Source organism: Lipotes vexillifer, unplaced genomic scaffold (assembly GCF_000442215.2).
Source record: "Lipotes vexillifer unplaced genomic scaffold, Lipotes_vexillifer_v1.1 scaffold437, whole genome shotgun sequence".
NCBI lineage: Eukaryota > Metazoa > Chordata > Mammalia > Artiodactyla > Lipotidae > Lipotes > Lipotes vexillifer.
In genome coordinates, this window is record NW_006785990.1 from 1408321 (window position 1) to 1430249 (window position 21929).

At 42.9% G+C, this 21929-nt stretch overlaps 2 protein-coding genes and 1 pseudogene across 2 annotated transcripts in view; 1 reads left to right on the forward strand and 2 right to left on the reverse strand.

The window, feature by feature from the left end:
* Nucleotides 1-767: 767 nt before the first annotated feature.
* Nucleotides 768-11056, forward strand: LOC103071391 (elongation factor 1-alpha 1). The gene is given in 7 exon segments (XM_082931117.1): nt 768-822; nt 1752-1881; nt 10413-10555; nt 10558-10660; nt 10662-10771; nt 10774-10829; nt 10832-11056. Coding segments are annotated over 7 exon segments (822 nt in total).
* Nucleotides 11057-16098: 5042 nt separating this feature from the next.
* On the reverse strand, nt 16099-16623 carry LOC103071663 (60S ribosomal protein L23a pseudogene; annotated as a pseudogene).
* A 3440-nt stretch (nt 16624-20063) lies between these two features.
* The window catches only part of GLUD1 (glutamate dehydrogenase 1), a 41826-nt gene continuing 39960 nt past the window's right edge, over nt 20064-21929 (reverse strand). The window contains exon 13 of the mRNA XM_007458364.1: nt 20064-21433. Coding sequence (XP_007458426.1) covers nt 21314-21433 — 120 coding nt within the window. The 3' untranslated portion in view covers nt 20064-21313. The remainder of the gene's footprint in view (nt 21434-21929) is intronic.

Genomic DNA, 21929 nt, shown 5'->3' on the forward strand with positions numbered 1-21929 from the left:
ACGCTGGATGCAGGGAGGCTGATCCAGGCCCCACCTGTTGGACGTTTTGTGAAAAACAGCTTGTGCCGGAGTTTGCTGTTCTCTTTCTAAAGGGCTGCAAACCTGTCTGTGTTTCATTTGAACTTTGCAGCTGCTGTTGAGCACCCCCTTTCTTTTCACCAACTCTCTGAGTACTGTGTCACTCCCAGTCTGCACACGAGGGACCCAAGTGGTGGAGGTGATTCTAGGAGGTAGAAGCTGAGCCAGGTCTTCTGACCGTGGCGTCTTCCAGGGCTAGCCCGTTACCAACCTGGGCGGGCAGAGAGTTTCGTGGTGCTGGAGGAGTTGCTCTGGGGAGCTTGGTGCTGCCGGACGGAGCTTTGACATTCAGCCTCCCACTGTAGCACAGCCTCTGTCCGGCCACAGGCAGAACCGCAGCTCGCCTGAGAGGCCTGGTGACCTGGGAAACACGCCCGGCCTTGGCTCCAGGTCCCCAGCCAGCAGCAGGGCCTGCTTGTTGGCATTCCAGGCCTCGCTGGCCAAGGGGCATGGAGAGCCCTGCGCCTTTACCTGGCTTACTCAGCTTATCTCCTGCCAGTCGGTCCCCTCTCCGGTCTCTGAAGGAAGCCAGCTGGGGGCCCTTCTTGGGAGCAGCTTGTCCTGTCCTGGCAGGGGCAGCATCCCCAGCCCCTTCCAGGGTATCCAGGGTTGTCTGGGCCCTGCTGTGAGGACAGGCAGCTTGCACTGTGCTCTCACTCTGGGCTTGTCTCATTGTTTCAGTTGACGTCATGAAGGGAGTGGTGAAGGAGGCGGTGGAGCCTGCCAAGGAGGCTGGAGAGAATGGTACGGCCAGGGTCGGGGCGGGGAAGGAGGGAAGCTGGGTGCTGGCAGCAGCCTGATCCTTGCCTAACCAGATCACACCTTGACCCCAGTGTGGCATCCTTTCAGTTGGTGTATAATTATCTGTGCTCATCTGAGGTCACAGGCCGTACTTTGCTAAAGCAGGTTCCATCTAGGTAGTCGTCTCTGTGGAATGTTAAGAGGATGACATCACAAAAGACCAGGTGCAGGTGTGCTGGAACAAAACATTTGAGACATAAAATCATATATTTACACGAATACATATTTCCATAAATGTTTATATGTTTGTGCTGTGAGTATCACGATGTAAGAAAGCACGTGTATATCTCACTCCTTACAACAAAATAGATTCCGGATGGATTAGGACTTAAATATAAATACATGAAATTATTAAATTGTTAGAAGAGAACATAGATTTTGGCATAATCTCAGAGGGGGGAGGATCTTTTTAACGATGACAGAAAATTCAACAGCTATAAAGGAAATACTAGGTAAATTGGACAATATAAAACTTCAGAATTTTCCATAGTGGAAAAAAAAACTGTAAGCCAAACCAAAAGAAAAACCACAAACTGGGCAAAAATATTTGTAGTAGAAATGATAGCCCAATATAAAAATGACCAAAAGATACAAACAGGCAGTTCACAGAAAAATGAAGCATGAGTAGGCAGTACACCCACGAGCAGATGCTCTGTCTCACTAATAGTTGGAGAAATGCAAGCTGTTTGGAGAAATAAAAGCAAACTTGAATGCATTCTTCCAGGAGCTGTGCTGCCCTCTGCCCCACAGACTCCTTCAGGGCATGACCCGGTAAGACTGCCACATCCCATAGGCCACTGCAGGTGACTCCAACCCAGTGAGTGACTTGAATTGTTTACTTTGCTTACCTGGATATCCTTTCTTCCTGACAGCCATTGCTGAAGCTTTAAAGAAGACCCATGAGACAAGGGACAAAGTGGTAAAGGAAGTCACTGAGACGGTGACCAACACAGTCACAAATGCTGTCACGCATGCAGCAGAAGGCCTGGGCAAACTGGGACAGTGAGCATGCCTGCCACCAGCAGGCTCTTCCTGAATCGCAATAAAAAGCTGTGAAATGTGTACACTGAGCCCTGGGTTTGTTCCTGTTTGGGTGGAAACATTGTGTTATGTCCTGAGTGTCCACTCTGCAGGGACAAGAGGCCAGCACCTTGGCACCCACTGGGGGTCAGATAGGTCCCTGTGATAGATGTGCTGCTCTCACATTATGACTTCTTATGTCAGCAAGGAGCTCTTGAGAACTATTAGTGTCTGTGCTATATTTCTTAAAAGCCTATTTTCGCAGCAGCTATACATAGCTTTCAGACACCTCAGTGCTTCAAGGACACCCCAAGGGAGGACCACAGTTCAGCTTATGGGTTCTTTGCGTTTTCCTTGAAATATTCTTACAGCAATCAGGGAAGATAACAGACCAACCTGACTGAGGGGTTAGCTGGGCAGGCTCAGGCAGGTTGAGCTGCTTCATGTTCTGAAAGAGGCTTCAGAGAAGTGTTTCTGCTGGACAGTCACAGAATCAGGTCATGGAGAAACCGAGTCCACTGCCTGTTGGCTGCTGGAGCTGCTGTCAGATCTCCACTCAGAGACTTGGGTTAGGCCTAACTGGCGGTAGTGGGTCAGAATGCCTGGTCTTCTCTCCTTCCTGCCACGAGTGAGTCAGTACCATTAAACATGTTTAAATAGCATTTAGCTTAACATTTTGGATTAAAGAAAAAGGAAATGACTTGTAAAGATATGGCATTGCTTATTTATCCTGCTGGAAGTTATTGTTCTTAGGGGAAATTAGAAGAAAAGGTGTTTTGTGGAATGAGTTAGTTGCTCCCCAGATTTCTGGCGTTCTTTCAGAATTGGCTTCACACGTTTCTGAACAGCCCAGGAATATCCAGTGTTCTGGCTTGGAACCTTCGCTATTGTCCAGCTGGATATGGACCTTATATCTTGGTTTGGGTTCTGAAGACTTTTGAGTTCTCCCAATCCAGACCCAAGCTCCAAAGGATGTGGAGGGTTTCCCTAGTGGCGCGGTGGTTGAGAGTCTGCCTGCCGATGCAGAGGACGCGGGTTCGTGCCCCGGTCCGGGAGGATCCCACATGACGCGGAGCGGCTGGGCTCGTGAGCCGTGGCCGCTGAGCCTGCGCATCCGGAGCCTGTGCTCCGCAATGGGAGAGGCCACAGCAGTGGGAGGCCCGTGTACCGCAAAAAGAAAAAAAAAGAAAAGAAAAAGGATGTGGATTGTGGGTGGCAATGTCAACCAGAACAGCCTCTTTGTTTTTTTAAATTTTAGGAGGCAAATGAAGTGTTTTTTACTTTCTGCAGGGTTTTTGTTTTTAAATTTTTATTGGGGTATAATTGATTTACAATGTACTAGTTTCAGGTGTACAGCGAAGTGAATCTGTTATACAAATATATACACTTTTTCTTTAGATTCTTTTCCTGTATAGGCCATAACAGAGTATTGACCAGAACAGCCTCTTTGGATGGCAGTTCCTCTTACCAGACTTTATTCTTTGGGTGTACAGGCAGAGGCCTGAAGGGCGAGGATACATTGTGACATATTAATGATAGCAAGAGATTGGAAACACCCTAAAATGATAATTAGAAATTACTTGGATGGCAAGCTTTACTCTGCTTATTAGATTTGACAATTTAGAGTTGACACTTATTACTTCTAGTGTATTATAATGCTTTAGCTTGAAAAATGGGACTTGTGCCTAGATGGCCACCTAACGACTGGTTAACATCACATTTATAGGAAATGGAATACTCTGGCTGTTAAGAATGAGGAAAATATACATATATCATTAGGGAACATGTACAAATGAGTTAATAGTTTGTGAAATGTATGTACAGTAAGTTCATTTTTACAAAGCAAACATAAGAATAGAAGAAAACTGGTAGCATAATATATAGCAAATATTAAGTGTTCAGCTCTGTGAGAATATGAGGAATCCTCACTTTTTATATTATGTATTTCCATGATGCTTGGATTTAAGAGAAAACCAATACATATGTTTTAAAATGTGGTTGTGGAGGCCACATACTAGCTTATTGAAGACTGCTTCCTAATTAAGTGCTACTCAAAGTTTGCTGGTTTCAAACTTTGTTGCCACTTGGCAACAAGGGAAGTAAAGAAACCCAGTGTTTAGAAACTCTTAAAGCAATCGGGCATCTCCTGGACCTCCAAGAGTGTGATCAGTGGAGAATTCTTGTCGCATGGGGTATAGACCAGTTCCGGTTGTTGCCCTTGTGCGGTAAGTTGCACGCGAACTAGTCACAGGAAGTAGCAGAGTAGCACCGCATGTCATGATGGATGAGGTTAAGGAACAAACAAAAGCCCCAACAACCGGACCTCCTTCACAGAGAGCTGGAGAAGCACTCCCGCGCTCCCTTAACTTCACCCTGCGGTGTGCTGTTCTAAAATAGATACTTGCACCTCTCATTTTCTTTTTACTGTGTGTATTGTGCAGTGAGGGGCATGGCATCAACCCCAGACTCTAAGCATGTTATAAGAAGCAATCGATAGTGATGTCAAAGAAAATCGCTGACTTTCTCCAAGACCTCCAAAAATTCTCCATAAAAATCATGAGGAAACTGACAAAAATATGGTCAGAATCAACTTTTTTCAGAACTCTGGAAATTAACCAAAGGCTTACAGTAATCCAGGGCGTATTTACATAAAACAAATGAAAAACAATCTTTTTTTAAGAACAGCGAGCTTTGTAATGTTTTTAACTTGCCCTATTCTTTTCTCATCCCCCCCCCCCACCTTTCCAGCTCCACTGTAAGCCTTGAAAACCAATGTAATAGGGAAGAAACTTTGTATTCTATTACAAGCTAATCACTAAAGGGATGTTGCCTATAAGCTTAAATTATACATAATGGCCCATCTCAGGGAACCCTGCCTCCCAGATAATGAGCATTAAGTTAAAATACCTTTGTTTAGCTCACAGGGAACATCCTGACCAGGCCCATCTGTGCATGACTGCAGGGAGGAAGGAATTAACACATCGCCTCAGGGGCTGATGGAAACCAGAAGTGTTTGACTCTACTCCATCCCCTATTAGTATAAAAGGAGCCTGAATTTTAACTCAGGCAAGATGGTTCTTTGGGACATGAGGCTGCCATCTTGGTCTGCTGGATTTCTGAATAAAGTCACTATTCCTCGCCCCAGCAACTCATTTCTTGATTTATTGGCCTGTAGTGGTGAGCAGCACGAGCCTGGACTCTTAACAGATTTTGGCGCAGCCAGCCAGGAGCCTTGCTACTTGTGGCTAGCCAGCCCTGGTTGGGGAATTTGGGGGTAAGGCCCTAGCAGCTGCCGGGATAGCTTGTCCTGAGGATCTTTACCTTCAAAATTCCCCAAAGTGGCACCGGGTTCCCCAGAGCTTGACAGTTGGAGCAACAAATCGACGTTTGGGAGCCAGCAAGCTCCATACAGTACGGTAAGTTGCTCCGCTGTGTACAGCCGGGAACTTTTTCCTCTGTTTGGGGCTTTTTCTCCAGAATAAGCCAATTTGTTTTGTATTTGAGTGGGGTGCACTGTTGGAGAGAGGAAAGAGTTGTTGGACTTTTATCTGATTTGTGAACTGGTTCGTTTGTTCCTGTGGATGCAGTTTGTGTTTTGTCTTGAATTTCTGTCTTTAAAAATGGAGAACGTTTCAACTATCCCTGAAGTCCTCTGAGGCTCGTTTTGGGTAAGTGATCTGATTACAGCTATGAACCCATGGGAGAGAGAAAGATGATACTTTATCATAACAATGTGTGGCCACAGTACCTGTTAGGATCTGCACAAAGGATTTAGGCAGGGCTGTCTTGGGACCCTGTGCACCATGTACTGCTTTCCTTGCTGTGTTGAGTACTTTGTTTATGGTCTCCTGTGTTGTTGGTATATATAAAACCCCAAGACCAAACTTGAGGGTTTATTTAAGATTTTCTGTTTGTCGTTTGGGTTTTTCATTTCATTTTGTTTGGTACTGTTTCTCCATTTACAGCCAAATCAGTTGTGATATTTAAAACTTTTACTGATGTTAAATGGAGGAAAGGAACAGAAAAAACTAAACAAAACCAAACCAAAACACTCTGTCTGTTCTTATCTAAGAGTGGGGCATTCTCAGGAAGAAGAGAAAGGTTCCACTTGGTTCCTAAAACCACCAAAAGCTACAAATAGAAATAGAAGTAAAATAAATATTAGTAAAAAGGGTTTAGCCATCTAGACCGGTGATCTTGACTTGTCCCATCTGCCAGAAACCCAATTTGAATCCAACCTCTTTTGTAACTGATTAGTTTTACATTGTTGTACTTGATTCATGGCTGAAATGTTGGAATGGAAACTGTGAGGTCCCTGTGTTTGTTTGTTTGTACATGTTACAGATGTGTAGCACTGCCAACATTAATGTGCAAAAGAGCTCTATTTATTTGGCTTAAAGGAAATTAAGCACTTATGTAAATACTCAAATATAAAAGAAACCAGCTAGAATGAATTCTAGGTTCATGTGATCTAGGAAATACTCAGTATTGAACTAATATCTGGTATTAAGGTTTGTGTAAGCTTGTTGGTTTGATTTCCACAGACATATCTTTAGAGTCATCAACATTAAGTATAATGCTGTTATTGTACCTAAGTTTGCTAGAAATCAAATAAGACCTATTCTTTTTTTTGTTGCTTAAATAAATTTATTTATTTTTTGGCTGCATTGGGTCTTTGTTACTATGCACGGGCTTTCTTTAGTTGTGGAGAGCAGGGGCTACTCTTTGTTGAGGTGCATGGGCTTCTCATTGTGGTGGCTTCTCTTGTTGTGGAGCACAGGCTCTAGGTGCACGGACTTCAGTAGTTGCAGCACACAGGCTCAGTAGTTGTGGCTCGCGGACTATAAAGCACAGGCTCAGTAGTTGTGGCACATGGGCTTAGTTGCTCCGCAGCATGTGGGATCTTCCCAGACCAGGGCTCGAACCCATGTCCCCTGCACTGGCAGGAGGATTCTTAACCACTGCACCACCAGGGAAGTCCTAAGACCTATTCTTGTTAACAAAGTTTGTCAGCGAGAAGATAATAATATGATGAAGATTTTAACTAAATAAAATAGAAGTATATGAGGTAAGAGTTTTAGGTAAACTCTATAGGAATAATTATGTTTGGGGAAGGTCTATCTAAAATAGTTTCTCTAGATTTTCATAACTTGAAACTAAGTTAAATGAAGAGAATTCATTGACTCTCTGGGTCATTTCAAATAGGATAAAATATTAGAACATTAATTGCTGGACAGTCTAAGTTTACCCAAATTTGCCTTCTTGGAAGAGGAAGACTAAAGCATAAGTTTGTCAATCAGGAAATGCTGGTTTGACGGTTTTACAATTACTTCTTGATTTTTCACTAGAGATTAAGGTTTTAAAGTTAAGAATTATAAAGGGAGCATTTCAGTATGTAAGATGTAGGATGTGTGTTTTCAGCAAAGAAGGTATGAGGAATGAAAACGCATCTTGTTAAAGGGAAAAAGGTGGTTTTGTTTTAGAGCTGGCTGTTTTTGAATGGAAAAAGTGAGGGACAGATTAATATGGATATAGAAAATTGTGGAAGGTTTTTGGAGGAGGAGCACTGAAAGAATTTTTTGTGCATGATAGGGATTGGCTAAGATAAGACTGAATTTAAGAAAACAAATTTTTCTTTTTTTTTGCGGTATGCGGACCTCTCACTGTTGTGGCCTCTCCCATTGCGGAGCACAGGCTCCGGACCCGCAGGCTCAGCGGCCATGGCTTACGGCCTCAGCGGCCATGGCTCACAGGCCTAGCCGCTCCATGGCATGTGGGATCTTCCCGGACCAGGGCACGGACCCATGTCCCCTGCATCGGCAGGCGGACTCTCAACCACTGCCCCACCAGGGAAGCCCAAGAAAACAAAATTTAAAGGTAAAGTGGTATAAAACCTGAATTTGGTTTTCTAAGAGGACAAAATTTTCGTAAAATATTGAACTGCTTTTGGTAATTGTTTAAGTGATCTGTATTTGCCATTGAGATCTTTTATCACTGGTTAAAACCTTTTGGTACTTTTGATGAACTTCCCGAAGATCACATTCTAAATGAAGCTCATTTGGCCTCTAGCTGACTTTGAGGTTTTCCCAAGGGTCCCTGTAACACCGCAAATTATTTGTTTTCTCTATCTCAGAGGGAGGAATATTAAACTAATTAGGCTTATTTGATATGTTAAATTATGTGGGAAGCATTGTCAAATAAGTGATGATAAAACTTCTTAGATTGTATCATATGGTTAAAAGTTATTAATATACACATTCTAGAAATTATATGGAACTCCTGAAATTCTGGTATATCCTGGTAAATGGTATGTCATAATTTTAGTAATTATCATAAATTGTTGTGTGTCACAGCAGTAACCAAGTTTCTCTTCAGTTGCATTGTAATCCCAGTTGGTTGATGCCAAAGCATAAAGTCATCCCTTTAATGGTTAGAGACAGTCAATTGCTATTTATGGTTTTACAGTGGCTTTTGAATGACTCTATAGCTATTGTGTGAAGAAGTGGGGAAGGATGATGAAATCCTTTATGTGTAAAGCATTTATGCTATTACATCAGGGAACATAAAAAGAAGGGAATGAGAGTGAGGATATGTTGCTTCAAACCTTAACTCCTACGGCTGAGCTAGCTGTCCCAGCCTGGCCAATATATCCAACTCCTCCAGCACCTTCCATTCCTATCCAGCCCCAATTCCTGGCACTGGGGCTCAGGACTTCCCTTCCTTTTAGGGATCAGTTACAAAATCGTGTGTTAGGTTTTGGGGCTCAGGTACTTGGTCTGGTATCACCATCTAAGAACCAACAGGGCACCCAATTTGGGCCAGGAGCCACTCCCAGGGGATGGCAATTTCCCTTCCCCCATTACCTCATAGGTAACCTAAATGCAGATGATCTGCCCACTGGGTTTCTCAGGCTTGTTTAATTGGAAAGATTGCAACCCTCCTTAATAGGGAGGGTCCTCTACACCTGAAGTCCACTTGGCAGCTGAAGTCCCTCAGCTGAACCAGATTGGGACTGCAGTGAGGGAAGAATGCCCTTATTAGAGAACTAGTTATTGGTGCATCTTGGCAGGGCTTTGAAAAGGAGAACCAAAGCAAAAGATTTTCAAGAAGTTCAGCAAAACAAATTAAGATTTCTCTGAGTTTTTGGAAAGGATTTATCAGGTGTACAGATGTCATACTAATGCAGATCCCGAGGCCCCTGAAAATATTAGAATGGTAAATTTGACCTTTTGGGGAGGGCAAAGTGCCTCAGATATCGGGAGAAAGTTGCAAAGATTAGATGGTGCATTCGGAATGAACCCTTCTCAATTGGTAGAGGTTGCTTTTAAAGTGTTCAATAGGAACAACAACAGAAGAAAGAAGACGGAAAACAAAACACCACTTTTTTGGTAGTAAGTCACCACTGGGGAAGGAAAACAGGTGGCCCTAGGCTAAAACATAAGCAGAAAAACAAAAGATGAAAGCCTCTCTCATACGGTAGAAAGAGAGAAACACTGGTGAAGGAACAGTCCAGGGGCTCCCTTGGACTTGAGGCACCTAATTCCTCACAGGAGCCCTGGGGAAAATTGACAGTGGGGAATGAGTTGATTAACTTTCTGGTAGACGTCACCCTGAAGTTTCTCACCAGAACAGCTTGACATCAGAGTCCCACCAGAACACACATTAAGCCTACAGATGGCACTCATGAAAGCCCCAGGAAAGGAGACAGAGCTCTTTCCCCACAGGTCTCCGAAAGGTGAGACAAGAAGTGTGTGCTAACCGCACCCCAGAGAAGGCCAAAAACACATGGCCAATACGAATACCATTAAACAGGGTCACTGGGAGGGGCTTCCCTGGTGGCGCAGTGGTTGAGAGTCCGCCTGCCGATGCAGGGGACACGGGTTCGTGCCCCGGTCCAGGAAGATCCCACATGCTGCGGAGCGGCTGGGCCCGTGAGCCATGGCCGCTGAGCCTGCGCGTTCAGAGCCTGTGCTCTGCAACAGGAGAGGCCACAACAGTGAGAGACGTCACCCTGAAGTTTCTCACCAGAACAGCTTGACATCAGAGTCCCACCAGAACACACATTAAGCCTACAGATGGCACTCATGAAAGCCCCAGGAAAGGAGACAGAGCTCTTTCCCCACAGGTCTCCGAAAGGTGAGACAAGAAGTGTGTGCTAACCGCACCCCAGAGAAGGCCAAAAACACATGGCCAATACGAATACCATTAAACAGGGTCACTGGGAGGGGCTTCCCTGGTGGCGCAGTGGTTGAGAGTCCGCCTGCCGATGCAGGGGACACGGGTTCGTGCCCCGGTCCAGGAAGATCCCACATGCTGCGGAGCGGCTGGGCCCGTGAGCCATGGCCGCTGAGCCTGCGCGTTCAGAGCCTGTGCTCTGCAACAGGAGAGGCCACGACAGTGAGAGGCCTGCGTACCGCAAAAAAAAAAAAAAAGGAGGGGTCACTGGGACACCTAGTCTAAAAATATATCCTCTGAGGCAAGAGGATCACTTCTCCCACAAACTAACTTGTCAGAGTACCAGCCGGTGTATTCCTTGTGTGTGTGCCCCTCCAGGACGGCTACAAAATTGGAAGTATTGGTACTGTCCCTGTGGGTGGAGTGGAGACTGGTGTTCTCATGCCTAGCATGGTGGTCACCTTTGCTCCACTCAATGTTACAATGAAGTAAAATCTGCTGAAATGCACCATGAAGCTTTGAGCAAAGCCCTTCCTGGGGACAATATGGGCTTCAATGTCAAGAACATGTCTGTCAGAGATGTGCGTAGTGGCTGGTGACTGTGACCAATCAGTGGAATCTGCTGGCTTTCCTGTTCAAGTAATAATCTTGAACCTCCCGGGCCAAATCAGTGCTGGATATGCACCTGTGCTGGATTGCTGCGCAGCGTTGCTTGCAAGTTTGCTAAGCTGAAGGAAAAGATGGATCATCCATCGTTCTGGGAAAAAAGCTGGAAGATGGCCCCAGATTCTTGAAATCTGGTGATGCTGCCATCATTGATATGGTTCTTGGCAAGCCCATGTATGTTGAGAGCTTCTCTGACTATCCTCCTCTGGGCCGTTTTGCTGATTGTGACATGATGGTTGCTGTGGGTGTCATCAAAGCAGTGGACAAGGAGGCAGCTGGAGCTGGCAAGGTCACCAAGTCTGCACAGAAAGCTTAGAAGGTGAAATGAATATTATCCCCAATCCCGGCCACCCCAGTTTTAATCAGTGGTGGAAGAAGGGTCTCAGAAAAACTGTTTGTCTCAACTGGCCATTTAAGTTTAATAGTAAAAGGCTGGTTAATGATAACAATGCATCGTAAAACCTTCAATCAGGAAAGGAAAATGTTTTGTGGACCATTTGTTTTGTGTATGGCAGTTTTAAGTTATTAGTCTTTAAAATCAGTATCTTGTAATTGGTTAAAGCCCTCCTTAAGGAAATTATCCCCTGATTAAGGCCTTGGATTAAGGCATGAGAACTAACATTCATCCCGGAGACCACAATCAACAGGAAAAACTGAGAAAATGAATACCAACTTAACTTGGGATAAGGCCTTTCCAGTTGCCCTGCTACGGATCAGTGGCTTCCAGAAGCAGGCTTAAATTAAGCCCCTGTGGGGGACTTCCCTGGTGGCGCACCCAATGCAGGGGACCCGGGTTTGATCCTTGGTCAGGGAACTAGATCCCATATGTGTGCCACAACTAAAGAGTTTGCATGCCACAACTAAGGAGCCGGCGAGCTGCAACTAAGACCCGGTGCAACCAAACAAACTAATTAATTAATTAAAAAAATTAAGCCTCTTTGAAATATTGTATGGTAGGCTGTTCAGATGTCTGCCTAGGTGAGAATCTATAAATGCTCTAAAAGACCCAGCAGTTGGGCTTCCCTGGTAGCACAGTGGTTAAGAATCCACCTGCCAATGTAGGGGACACGGGTTCGAGCCCTGGTCTGTGAAGATCCCACATGCTGCGGAGCAACTAAGCCCGTGTGCCACAACTACTTAGCCTGCGCTCTAGAGCCCATGAGCCACAACTACTGAGCCCACATGCCACAACTACTGAAGCCCGGGCGACTAGAGCCTGTGCTCTGCAACAAGAGAAGCCACCACAATGAGAAGCCCACACACCACGATGAAGAGTAGCCCCTGTTCGCCACAACTAGAGAAAGCCCACGTGCAGCAATGAAGACCCAACACAGCCAAAAATAAATAAATTTATTAAAAAAAAAAAAAGACCCAGCAGCAGTTGCCAATTATGTTGAAACTTTGGGCACTATACTAATCTTTGTTCATGAGTTTGCCTCCAACAGGTCTGCCCATCCAAATGAAGTAGATGGGAATTTCACTGTAGCTGGAGGAGGGTCAACCAATTTGTGTAATTTTGTCTAAATAAATAGCACAGGAATTTAGTATTTGTATTGGGAACTGGAACCAAAATCCCAAGTTCAATTACAAATTAGACAACAAAGTGCTAAGCAGTTTTATCAGGTTCCAGTAGTTGTAGATAAAAAAGGACTAAAGATTCTAAGGAATATTCATAGCCTCTGGAAGTAGCCAGAGCAGTCTTCATCCCTTTTCCCACAAGACTGGAATGGACATTGACAATGGGGAATTGTAATAGCTAAGAAACTTTGCATTATATTACAAGCTAATTATTGAAGGGATGTTGCCTATGAGCTTAAATTATACATAACGGCCCATCTCTGGGAACTCTGCCTCCCAGGTAATGAGCATTAAGCTAAAATACCTTTGTTTAGCTCACAGGGAACATCCTGACCAGGCTCACCTGTGAATGACTGCAGGGAGGAAGAAATTAACACATCCCCTCTGGAGGCTAATGGAAACCAGGATATCTTTGACCTTACTCCCTCCCCTTTTAGTATTAAAGAAGCCTGAATTCTAACTTGGGCAAGATGGTTCTTGGGGCATGAGTCCACCATCTTCTTGATCTACTGGTTTTCCAAATGAAGTTGCTATTGCTTGCCCCAGCAACTCGTCTCTCAGTTTAGTGGCCTCAGCAACTCGTCTCTCAGTTTAGTGGCCTCAGCAACTCGTCTCTCAGTTTAGTGGTGAGCAGTACAAGGTTGGACACCAACAGCCCACAATCACAGTGAAAACCAACAGCTTGGCAGCTACTGGAAAGAGTAGAACAGAGTTGGTGTTTCTTCAAAGCCTTATTCCCACAGAAATGTCATTATTTGACTTGACTCGTGGCTCCTAGGAAGACCCCACTGCAAGGCTGTCTTTATTTGTATGGACTAGAAGCTCCCCTAGTGCAAAAAGGCTTTTCCCTGGGACTGTTTGCTATAAAACATTTAGAGGTAATTTTTTAAGTTGGTGGCAGTATGAGGTGAGGTGGTGAATAACAGTGTGAGCAAGCAATAGGCTAACCAAAAATCTTAAAAGGGAAATCTGGGGAATAAAACGTCCTTAGGGGCTTTGAAAATTCTCACACACTGCTGGGAATCTAGAAGGCCATGCACATGTGTGAGGCTCAGTAAAGGCCATGCACATGTGTGTAAGCTCAGTAAAGACCTGAGAAGGCCTGAAGTTCTCATCTCTAACCCTGAGGCTTTATGCAAGCAGGAAGTGAGAACCAGGGCCAAGATGTAAGTTGCCTGGCTGAGTGTTGAAGGTGAGGCCCAGCATAGACAGAGTCTTGGAAAAGATAGGAGACTTACTGGTTCTAGGTACTTGAAAAAATCTCTGTCCAATCATTAGCTAAGCTGAGGAGAAATTTCAGTGGCCACACACAACAAAGAAAACAGACTACAGAATTAGTTCAGAAAGGTCACTAAACACTCAACAACAAATCTGGGGGGAGGAGTATGGAATCTGATTTCCAGAGTTGCCACTTTATATTATTTAACATGTCCAGTTTTCAGCAAAAACAAAACAAAGATATGCAAGGAAAGAAATTATGACCCATTGGGGCAGGGAGGGATAGAAACTGTGCCTTAAGACTTCAGAAGATGGACTTACTAGACAAAGGCTTCAGCTATTTTAAACATGTTCAAAGAGCTAAAAGAAACCACATCTAAAGAATTAAAAGTATGAGATCAACATTAAATAGAGAATACAAATAAAGAATTAGAAATTATAAAAAGGAATGAAGTAGAAAATGTAGAACATTTTATACAACTGAAATAAAAAAATAAGAATTTTTTACCAAATCCAAGGCCATGAAGATTTACCAATATGGTTTCTTCTAATAGTTTTACAATTTTATACTTTGATCCATTTTGAGTTAATTTTTATATATGCAGCGAGGAAGAAGTTAAACTTTGTTCCTTTGCATGTAGATATCCAGTTGTCCTAATGCCTTTTGTTGAAGAGACTATTCTTTTTCTCATTGGATGGTGTTATGTGTTGAATTGAGTTCCCCCCAAAAAGGTATGTTTAAGTCCTAACCCCCAGTACCTGAAAAAGAGACCTTATTTGGAAATATGGTCATTGCAGATGTAACTAGTTAAGATGAGGTCATACTGGAGTAAGGTAGACCCTTAATCCAATATAACTGGTGTCCCTATAAGAGACACACATAAGAGGAATGATGGCCATGTGACAACATGGAGGCAGAGACTGGAGTAATGCAGCTGCAAGCCAAAGAATGCCAAGGATTGATGGCTACCACCAAAAGCTAGGAAAAGGCAAGAAATTCTCCCCTTCAGGTTTCAAGGAGAGCATGGCCCTGCTGACAATTTATAGCCCCCCAAACTATGAGACAATAAAGTTCTGTGGTTTTAAGTCATCCAGTTTGTGGTACTTTTTTTTTTTTTTTCTTGCGTTATGCGGGCCTCTCACTGTTGTGGCCTCTCCCATTTGCGGAGCACAGGCTCCGGACGCGCAGGCTCAGCGGCCATGGCTCACGGGCCCAGCCGCTCCGCGGCATGTGGGATCTTCCCGAAACGGGGCACGAACCCGCGTCTCCTGCAACGGCAGGCGGACTCTCAAGCACTGCGCCACCAGGGAAGCCCCAGTTTGTGGTACTTTAAGGCAGCCTTGGGAAACTAATACAAGTGGTGTCGGCACCAATGTTAAAAATCAATTGACCATAGATGTTTCTGGACTCTCAGTTCTATTCCATTGGTCCAAATGTTTGTATGTCAGTCAGTACCACACTGTTTAAATTACTGTAGCTTTGTATTACATTTTGAAATGTAAGTGTGAGAACTCCAAGTTTTTTTGTTGTTGCTTTTTTTTTTTCCCCCAATATTGTTTTGGTTATTTGGAGCCACTTGCAGTTTTGTTGCAGCAAGCAGGGGCTACTCTTCGTTGTGGTGCAGGTGCTTCTCATTGCGGTGGCTTCTCTCGTTGTGGAGCACAAGCTCTAGGTGCGTGGGCTTCAGCAGTTGTGGCTTGTGGGCTCTAGAGCGCAGGCTCAGTAGTTGTGGCACACAGGCTTAGTTGCTCTGTGGCCTGTGGGATCTTCCTGGACCATTGGCAGGCAGATTCTTAACCTCTGTGCCACCAGGGAAATCCCTGCAGTTTCATATTAATTTCAGAATCAGATTTTCTATTTTTTTGCAAAAATGGCCATTGGAATTTTGCCTCTGTAGATTGCTTTGAGAAGTAATTCCAACTTAACAATATTAAGTTTTCCAATGTATAATCATGGGAAGTCTTTCCATTTATTGAGGTATTCTTTAAACAGTGTTTTGTAGTTTTATAAGGGTTTCAACTCCTTGTTTAAACTTATTCCCAGATATTTTCTTCTTTTGTATATTATTGTAAATGGAATTGTTTTCTTAGTTTCCTTTACAGATTGTGCATTGCTGATGCATAGGAAAACTTATTTTTGAGTGTTGGTCTTGTACTCTGCAACTTTGCTTAATTTGTTTATTAGTTCCAATAGAGTGTGTGTGTGTTCTATGGGATTTTCTATATGTAGAAATCATGTTATCTGCAAAATAGTTTCTCTCCTCTAAAAAGAAAAGATGGCTTTTCTTTTTCTTGCCTAAATACTCTGGCTAGGACTTCCAGTATAATGTAGAATAGGGTGAAAGCAACAATCTTGTTCCTCTTTCGTGGAAGTTTTCTAATTTTCAGCGAGTATGTGGGTTTTTCATAAATGTCCTTTATGTTTAGAAAGGGTCTTGAATTTTGTCAAATGCTTTTTCCACAGTGATTGTGTTTTTTTCCCCCCTTTGTTCAATTAATGGGTTTATTAGATTTTTTTTATAGTGAAAACTTTTATATTTAGAATTAGCCAGCTGACTCAGTTTAGATGATCCCAATTTTGTTGGCAACATCCAAAGCATTGTAGCCAGGAGCCAGTTAAACATATGCCTTCTTCTCTCCATCAGGCCTGATCAAGGTGTTGACCTTAGCCACGTCCATGTCATAGAGCTTCTTCACAGCCTGTTTAGTCTGGTGCTTGTTGGCCTTGACATCCTCAGTGAACACGTGTGTTGTCTTCCATTTTCTTCATGGCTGACTCAGTGGTAAGGGGGGACGTTGATGACGGCATAGTGGTCAAGTTTGTTTCTCCTAGGGGCACTCTTCTGAGGATATTTGGGTTGCCCCCTGAGCTGCAGTGTTTTGGGCCATTGGAAGGTGAGTGACGGCTAGATCTTTTTTTTTATGGTGGTGTTTGTGGCAGTGGATGCCTTCCAACACTGCTTTCTTGGCCTTCAAAGCCTTTGCTTTAGCTTTGGCTTTGGGAGGGGCAGGGGCTTCCTTCTCTGCCTTTGCTGCCACCTTCGTGGAAAGGGTTTCAGATTGATTTATGTTGAACCATCCTCGCATTCCTGAGAGAAATTCTTGGTCATGATGTATGTATGATACTTATGAGCTTGGACTTGGTTTCTTAGTATTTTTGTGTCTGTGTTACTAAGGGATATTTTTATTTTATTGAAGTATAGTTGATTTACAATGCTATGTTATTTTCTGGTATACAGCAATACATATACTTTTCGGTTATGTATACTTTTCCATTATGGTTTATTACAGGATATACTTTTTCTCCTGCAGTGTTTAGAAAAATTTTCCATTGAAGTATAGTTGACTTACAATGTTAATTTCTGCTGTATAGCAAAGTGACATAGTTATACATATACATATATACACACACACATATATTCTTTTCCATTATGGTTTACCACAGGATAATGAATATAGTTCCCTGTGCTAAACAGTAGGACCTTGTTTATCCATCCTATATATACTAGTTTGCATCTGCTAATGCTAAAGTCCCAATCCTTCCCTCCTCTATCCCCTCTGGCAACTACAAATCTGTTCTGTTTCTGTTTGGTAGATATGTTCATTTGTCATATTTTAGATTCCACATATAAGTGATATCATATGGTATATGTCTTTCTTACTTTGCTTAGTATGATAATCTCTAGGTTCATCCTTGTTGCTGCAAAGGGCATTATTTCATTCCTTTTTATGGCTGAGTAATATTCCATTGTACACCACATCTTCTTTATCCACTCATCTGTCAATGGACATTTAGGATGTTTCCATGTCTTGGCTATTGTAAGTAGTGCTGCTATGAACATAGGGATGGATGTATCTTTTTGAATTAGTTTTGTCCAGATATATGCCCAGGAGTGGGATTGCTGGATCATATGGCAAGTCTAGTTTTGAGGAGCTTCCATACTGTTTTCCATAATGGCTGCACCAATTTACATTCCCACCAACAGTGTAAGAGGGTTCCCTTTTCTCCACACCCTCTCCAACATTTATTATTTGTAGACTTTTTTTTTTTTTTTTTGTGGTATGCAGGCCTCTCACCGCTGTGGCCTCTCCCGTTGTGGAACACAGGCTCCGGACGCGCAGGCCCAGGGGCCATGGCTCACGGGCCCAGCCGCTCCGTGGCATGTGGGATCTTCCCAGACCGGAGCATGAACCCGTGTCCCCTGCATCGGCAAGCGGACTCTCAACCACTGCGCCACCAGGGAAGCCCCTATTTGTAGACTTTTAAATGATGACTATTCTGACCAGTATTATAGGATATTGAATATAGTTCCCTGTGCTATAGAGTAGAACCTTGTTGTTTAACTATTTTACATATATGTTAACAAGGAATATTGGTGTGTAATTTTCTTTTCTTGTGATGTCTTTGGCTTTGGTATAAGGGTAATACTTTGTCTGGCTTTGGTATAAGGGTAATTTTCTTGTGATGTCTTTGTCTGGCTTTGGTATACGGGTAATACTAGCCTCATAGGTGTTAAGAGTCCAGTATAATACTATAGTTCACAGTAAGCCTTATAAAGAACTATTTGGCTCTCAACACCGGTAATTCTCAATAGGGAGTGACTTTGTCCCTGACAGGACATTTGGCAATCTGAATACATTGTCACAACTCAGGGATGCTGCTGACCTCTAATGGGTAGAGGTCAGAGATGCTGCTGTACATCCGACAATGCACAGGACTGTCCCCCAAACAAAGGATTACCTGGCCAAAATGTCAGCAGTGTTGAGGTTGAGAAATCCTGTCTACACTATGTGTAAGCTTTGATTTAAGAAAACAAGCAAAAAAAAGCCAGTAAGAGTTGTGAAAAAAATTAAAAACACACATATTACAAATAAAACTTTTGCAGAGGTTTCTGTGCAAGGTTCACAGATGTAGTTTTCTTCCTGTGCCATGCTTTGATGGCCTTACACGTAGCAGGGCTGAGAAAGCCTGCCAGGGATGTTTAGGGAATAGGTAATTTACTTAAAGCTTGTGAATTAAGATGCAGGCTTTCTTAAAACTTGATTTTTTTTTAACTTCCCTAAACTTCAACTATCAAGGGGTAATTAGAACACATTTCTGGTGTAGGGGTTTGAGGCAACAGTTAAATAAGTGCTACAAAAGCCATCTATGGCTATTTCAGAAACAATTAACTTTAGAGTATTATATATAAGTTTTAAAAAGAATTTTATAAGCAGATAAATTAGAACATTTCAGTGAAACCAAGAGTAATTGACCAGAATTTTCTTCTAACTCAAAACTCCAGGAACCAAAGTTGACACACTAGTGCTGTGTTGCCTTTATATAGCTAGTATGAACAATACCAGTTTTCTGACAATATCAGTAACACCCATTAATGTATGTCTTTAAAACACCACTATAAATACTCCCAATATGTTAGCCAAAGGCCACACTAAGATTTATCATCCCGCTTTCACATGACCAGACTCTACTGACCCACCTGGTACTGTTCCAAATATTCTGGAACTTGCTTTCACCACTTTCCCCCTATTTTATTAATTTTTAAAAATATTTATTTGTCTGTGTTGGGTCTTAGTTGCGGCACATGGACTCTTTGTTGCAGCATGCGGGCTTACTTCTAGTTGTGGTGCGTGGGATCAGTAGCCCTGCAGCATGTGGGATCTTAGTTCCCTGACCAGGAATTGAACTGGCAAACCCTGCATTAGAAGGTGGATTCTTAACCACTGGACCACTAGGGAAGTCCCTGTCCCCTATTTTAATGTTCCATCTAGAGTGCAAGTAGATATCACTGTGCTCAGGAAGGCTAGGTGCCATGGGCTTGTTTATCTACTCCTTGACCTGATGCTCAGAACCGTGGAAAGGCAGAATCAGGACAAAACAGACACGAAGTCCAGCTGAAAGTTATGTTTCAGATCTGGCAGCTGTGTAAGCTGGTGGGATCATGTTTAGAAGCTACTTCTGTTGATTACAGTTAGTATTGTCTTGTTACATCTCGTGGCTAAATTAAAAATGAACCATAATCAATGAAACCCTCTTTCGTTAAAAAGTACTATGTATAAAAAGGTATATAAATTATGTTAGTATATCAGCTTTAAGCAATAGAACCTCTTCCCTAAGAACAGCCATTGATACTGTTTCATAGAATGAAACACAAAAGAATTCAAGGAATACAATTTTGGCAGCTCAGGGGTTTCCCTGGTGGTGCAGTGGTTGAGAGTCTGCCTGCCGATCAGGGGACATGGGTTCGTGCCCCGGTCCGGGAAGATCCCATATGCCGCAGAGCGGCTGGGCCCGTGAGCCATGGCCGCTGAGCCTGCGCGTCCGGAGCCTGTGCTCCGCAACGGGAGACGCCACAACAGTGAGAGGCCCGCGTACCGCTAAAGGAAAAAAAAAAAAAAAAAAACCATTATGGAAAGAAATGTTATATAGGTGGTGGTTTCAAAAATTTCAGAAACCCAATTATAGTTTTATCATCTACTAAAGGAGACAAATATATCAAATACAAAAACACAGAAAAGAAACAAGCTTTGGAAAAGGTAGTCTTTTTAATAACTGCTTTTGTCACCAGGTTAAGTCATGCAGTTACAAAGTAGTTAGAAATTTCTGAAAGGATATTATTGTTAAAAAAAAAAAAGAAAAGCTAATTCTTACATAAATAATATCTAGCACTTCATTGGGACACTACTGTTCAAAAGGCCCTGGCCAAACAACTCCCAAACAAAACACAACCCCAGGTTGTTTCCAGCCCACTGGGAATGAAGCCGTGTGCAGAAGATGAGGCCTCTAAATGAGGACAAAGAGTCAGGGCCATTGGCAATGCTCAGAGCCGCCAGCCAGACTCCAAAGGGGGAGCCCAAGTGGTTTTTTTCTGGGGCACTCTACTTGAATTATTGTTCAATTAGTCAACACAATAGATCTTCAAAAGAGGACAATTAATTAACATGATAAGGAGGTTACTGCATTCTTTGGACTATATGTCATAATTGTGGTTAGTAAATTCCAACAGTCTTAACAAAAATAGCCTCCATCATTTGCAGGTATGAAGATAACTTAGTTCTCTACCAGGCTTTTTATTTTTGCTGGATGACAATATGCAATTGACAAGTTATAAATGATACTGTTTTATGTTATAAAAATACTAGCTTTTTCCATTATGTTTACAGGCATTCACTGCTTGAGTCAAGGTTAGGCTTGTTAAGTGATTAAAGGCAATTTTATTACAGCAGCATGTACTTACTTTATTCTAAAAGAATAAAATGCATAAAGAGAAAGGTTTTTTTGTTTGTAACCTATAAAATTGAGTTATTTTGCTGATGTAAAATACCAATAACTAACTTGAGGCCCATGCTACCTCCTGAAAATGCCATATACCTGCTTCTTAAATGTGTCAAAGCACCTGATAGATCTGTCCAGAGCTGAATGGCAAGTGACTGACTGCTCTTGGACAAAAGGTGCTTTTCTCAGGGCTACAGCTGACTGTGCTGGGAAACAGCCATGGAACAAGGCAGCACAGGCAGAGGGAAACGACTTATGTAAAGGCAAAATGCCCAAATGGCTCTCTGACATAGCTAATTTCTACTATCATTTATTAGCTTATTTATGATCCCCTACCTTTTTTTCTCAAGGGGCTGATTTGGATTGACTTGTTGAGAATGGTATCCATCATCTATTAAGTCATGAGAGAGAGATTTCTGTGGTTACATGTAAACTTGTGATAGGTCTGCAGATGAAGAGGTGAAGAGGGTAGTGAACAAGTCAGCTGCGGTCTGGTCCGGTCTATGTGAAGGTCACACCAGCTTCATTGTACACCTTGAAGACTTTCTCAATGGCGTTGACATAGGCAGCTGTTCTCAGGTCCAATCCCAGGTTATACTTCATGGCTGTGCGCATGATTTGCTGAAATGAAGGAGATGTGATGTGGAGATGGGATGTGACCCTGACTCAAGTAGCCAGGCCATGAACACACAAGGCACATAACAGCCTGGTACAAGTTACCCTAGTACCACTTCAGGACTGGACTTGGGTAGCCAAAGAGAAACTACTTAGGCAGTGAAACAACCTCGAGTCAGGAAGGACTAATTCTCTGGAATTAATACAAACTACCGTTTAGGTGACAGGAAGATGTTGCTCCTTAGAATTTAAGATGTGAGTTAGCTCTGTGCCCCCCTTTAGACATCCTGTAATCTGGAGCAAGTCGGATATACACTGTGGTAATTTAAGTGAACTAAGGATGGGGTGATGAAAATGTTCTGGAGTGAGTGGTGATGGCTGCATAGCCTCATGAACATACTTGAAGGCTGCTAAATTATATACTTTAAAAGGGTGAATTTATGGTATGCTAATTATCTCAAAAAATTTAATATCTGCTTCTGCTATTTCAACTTGATGCCAA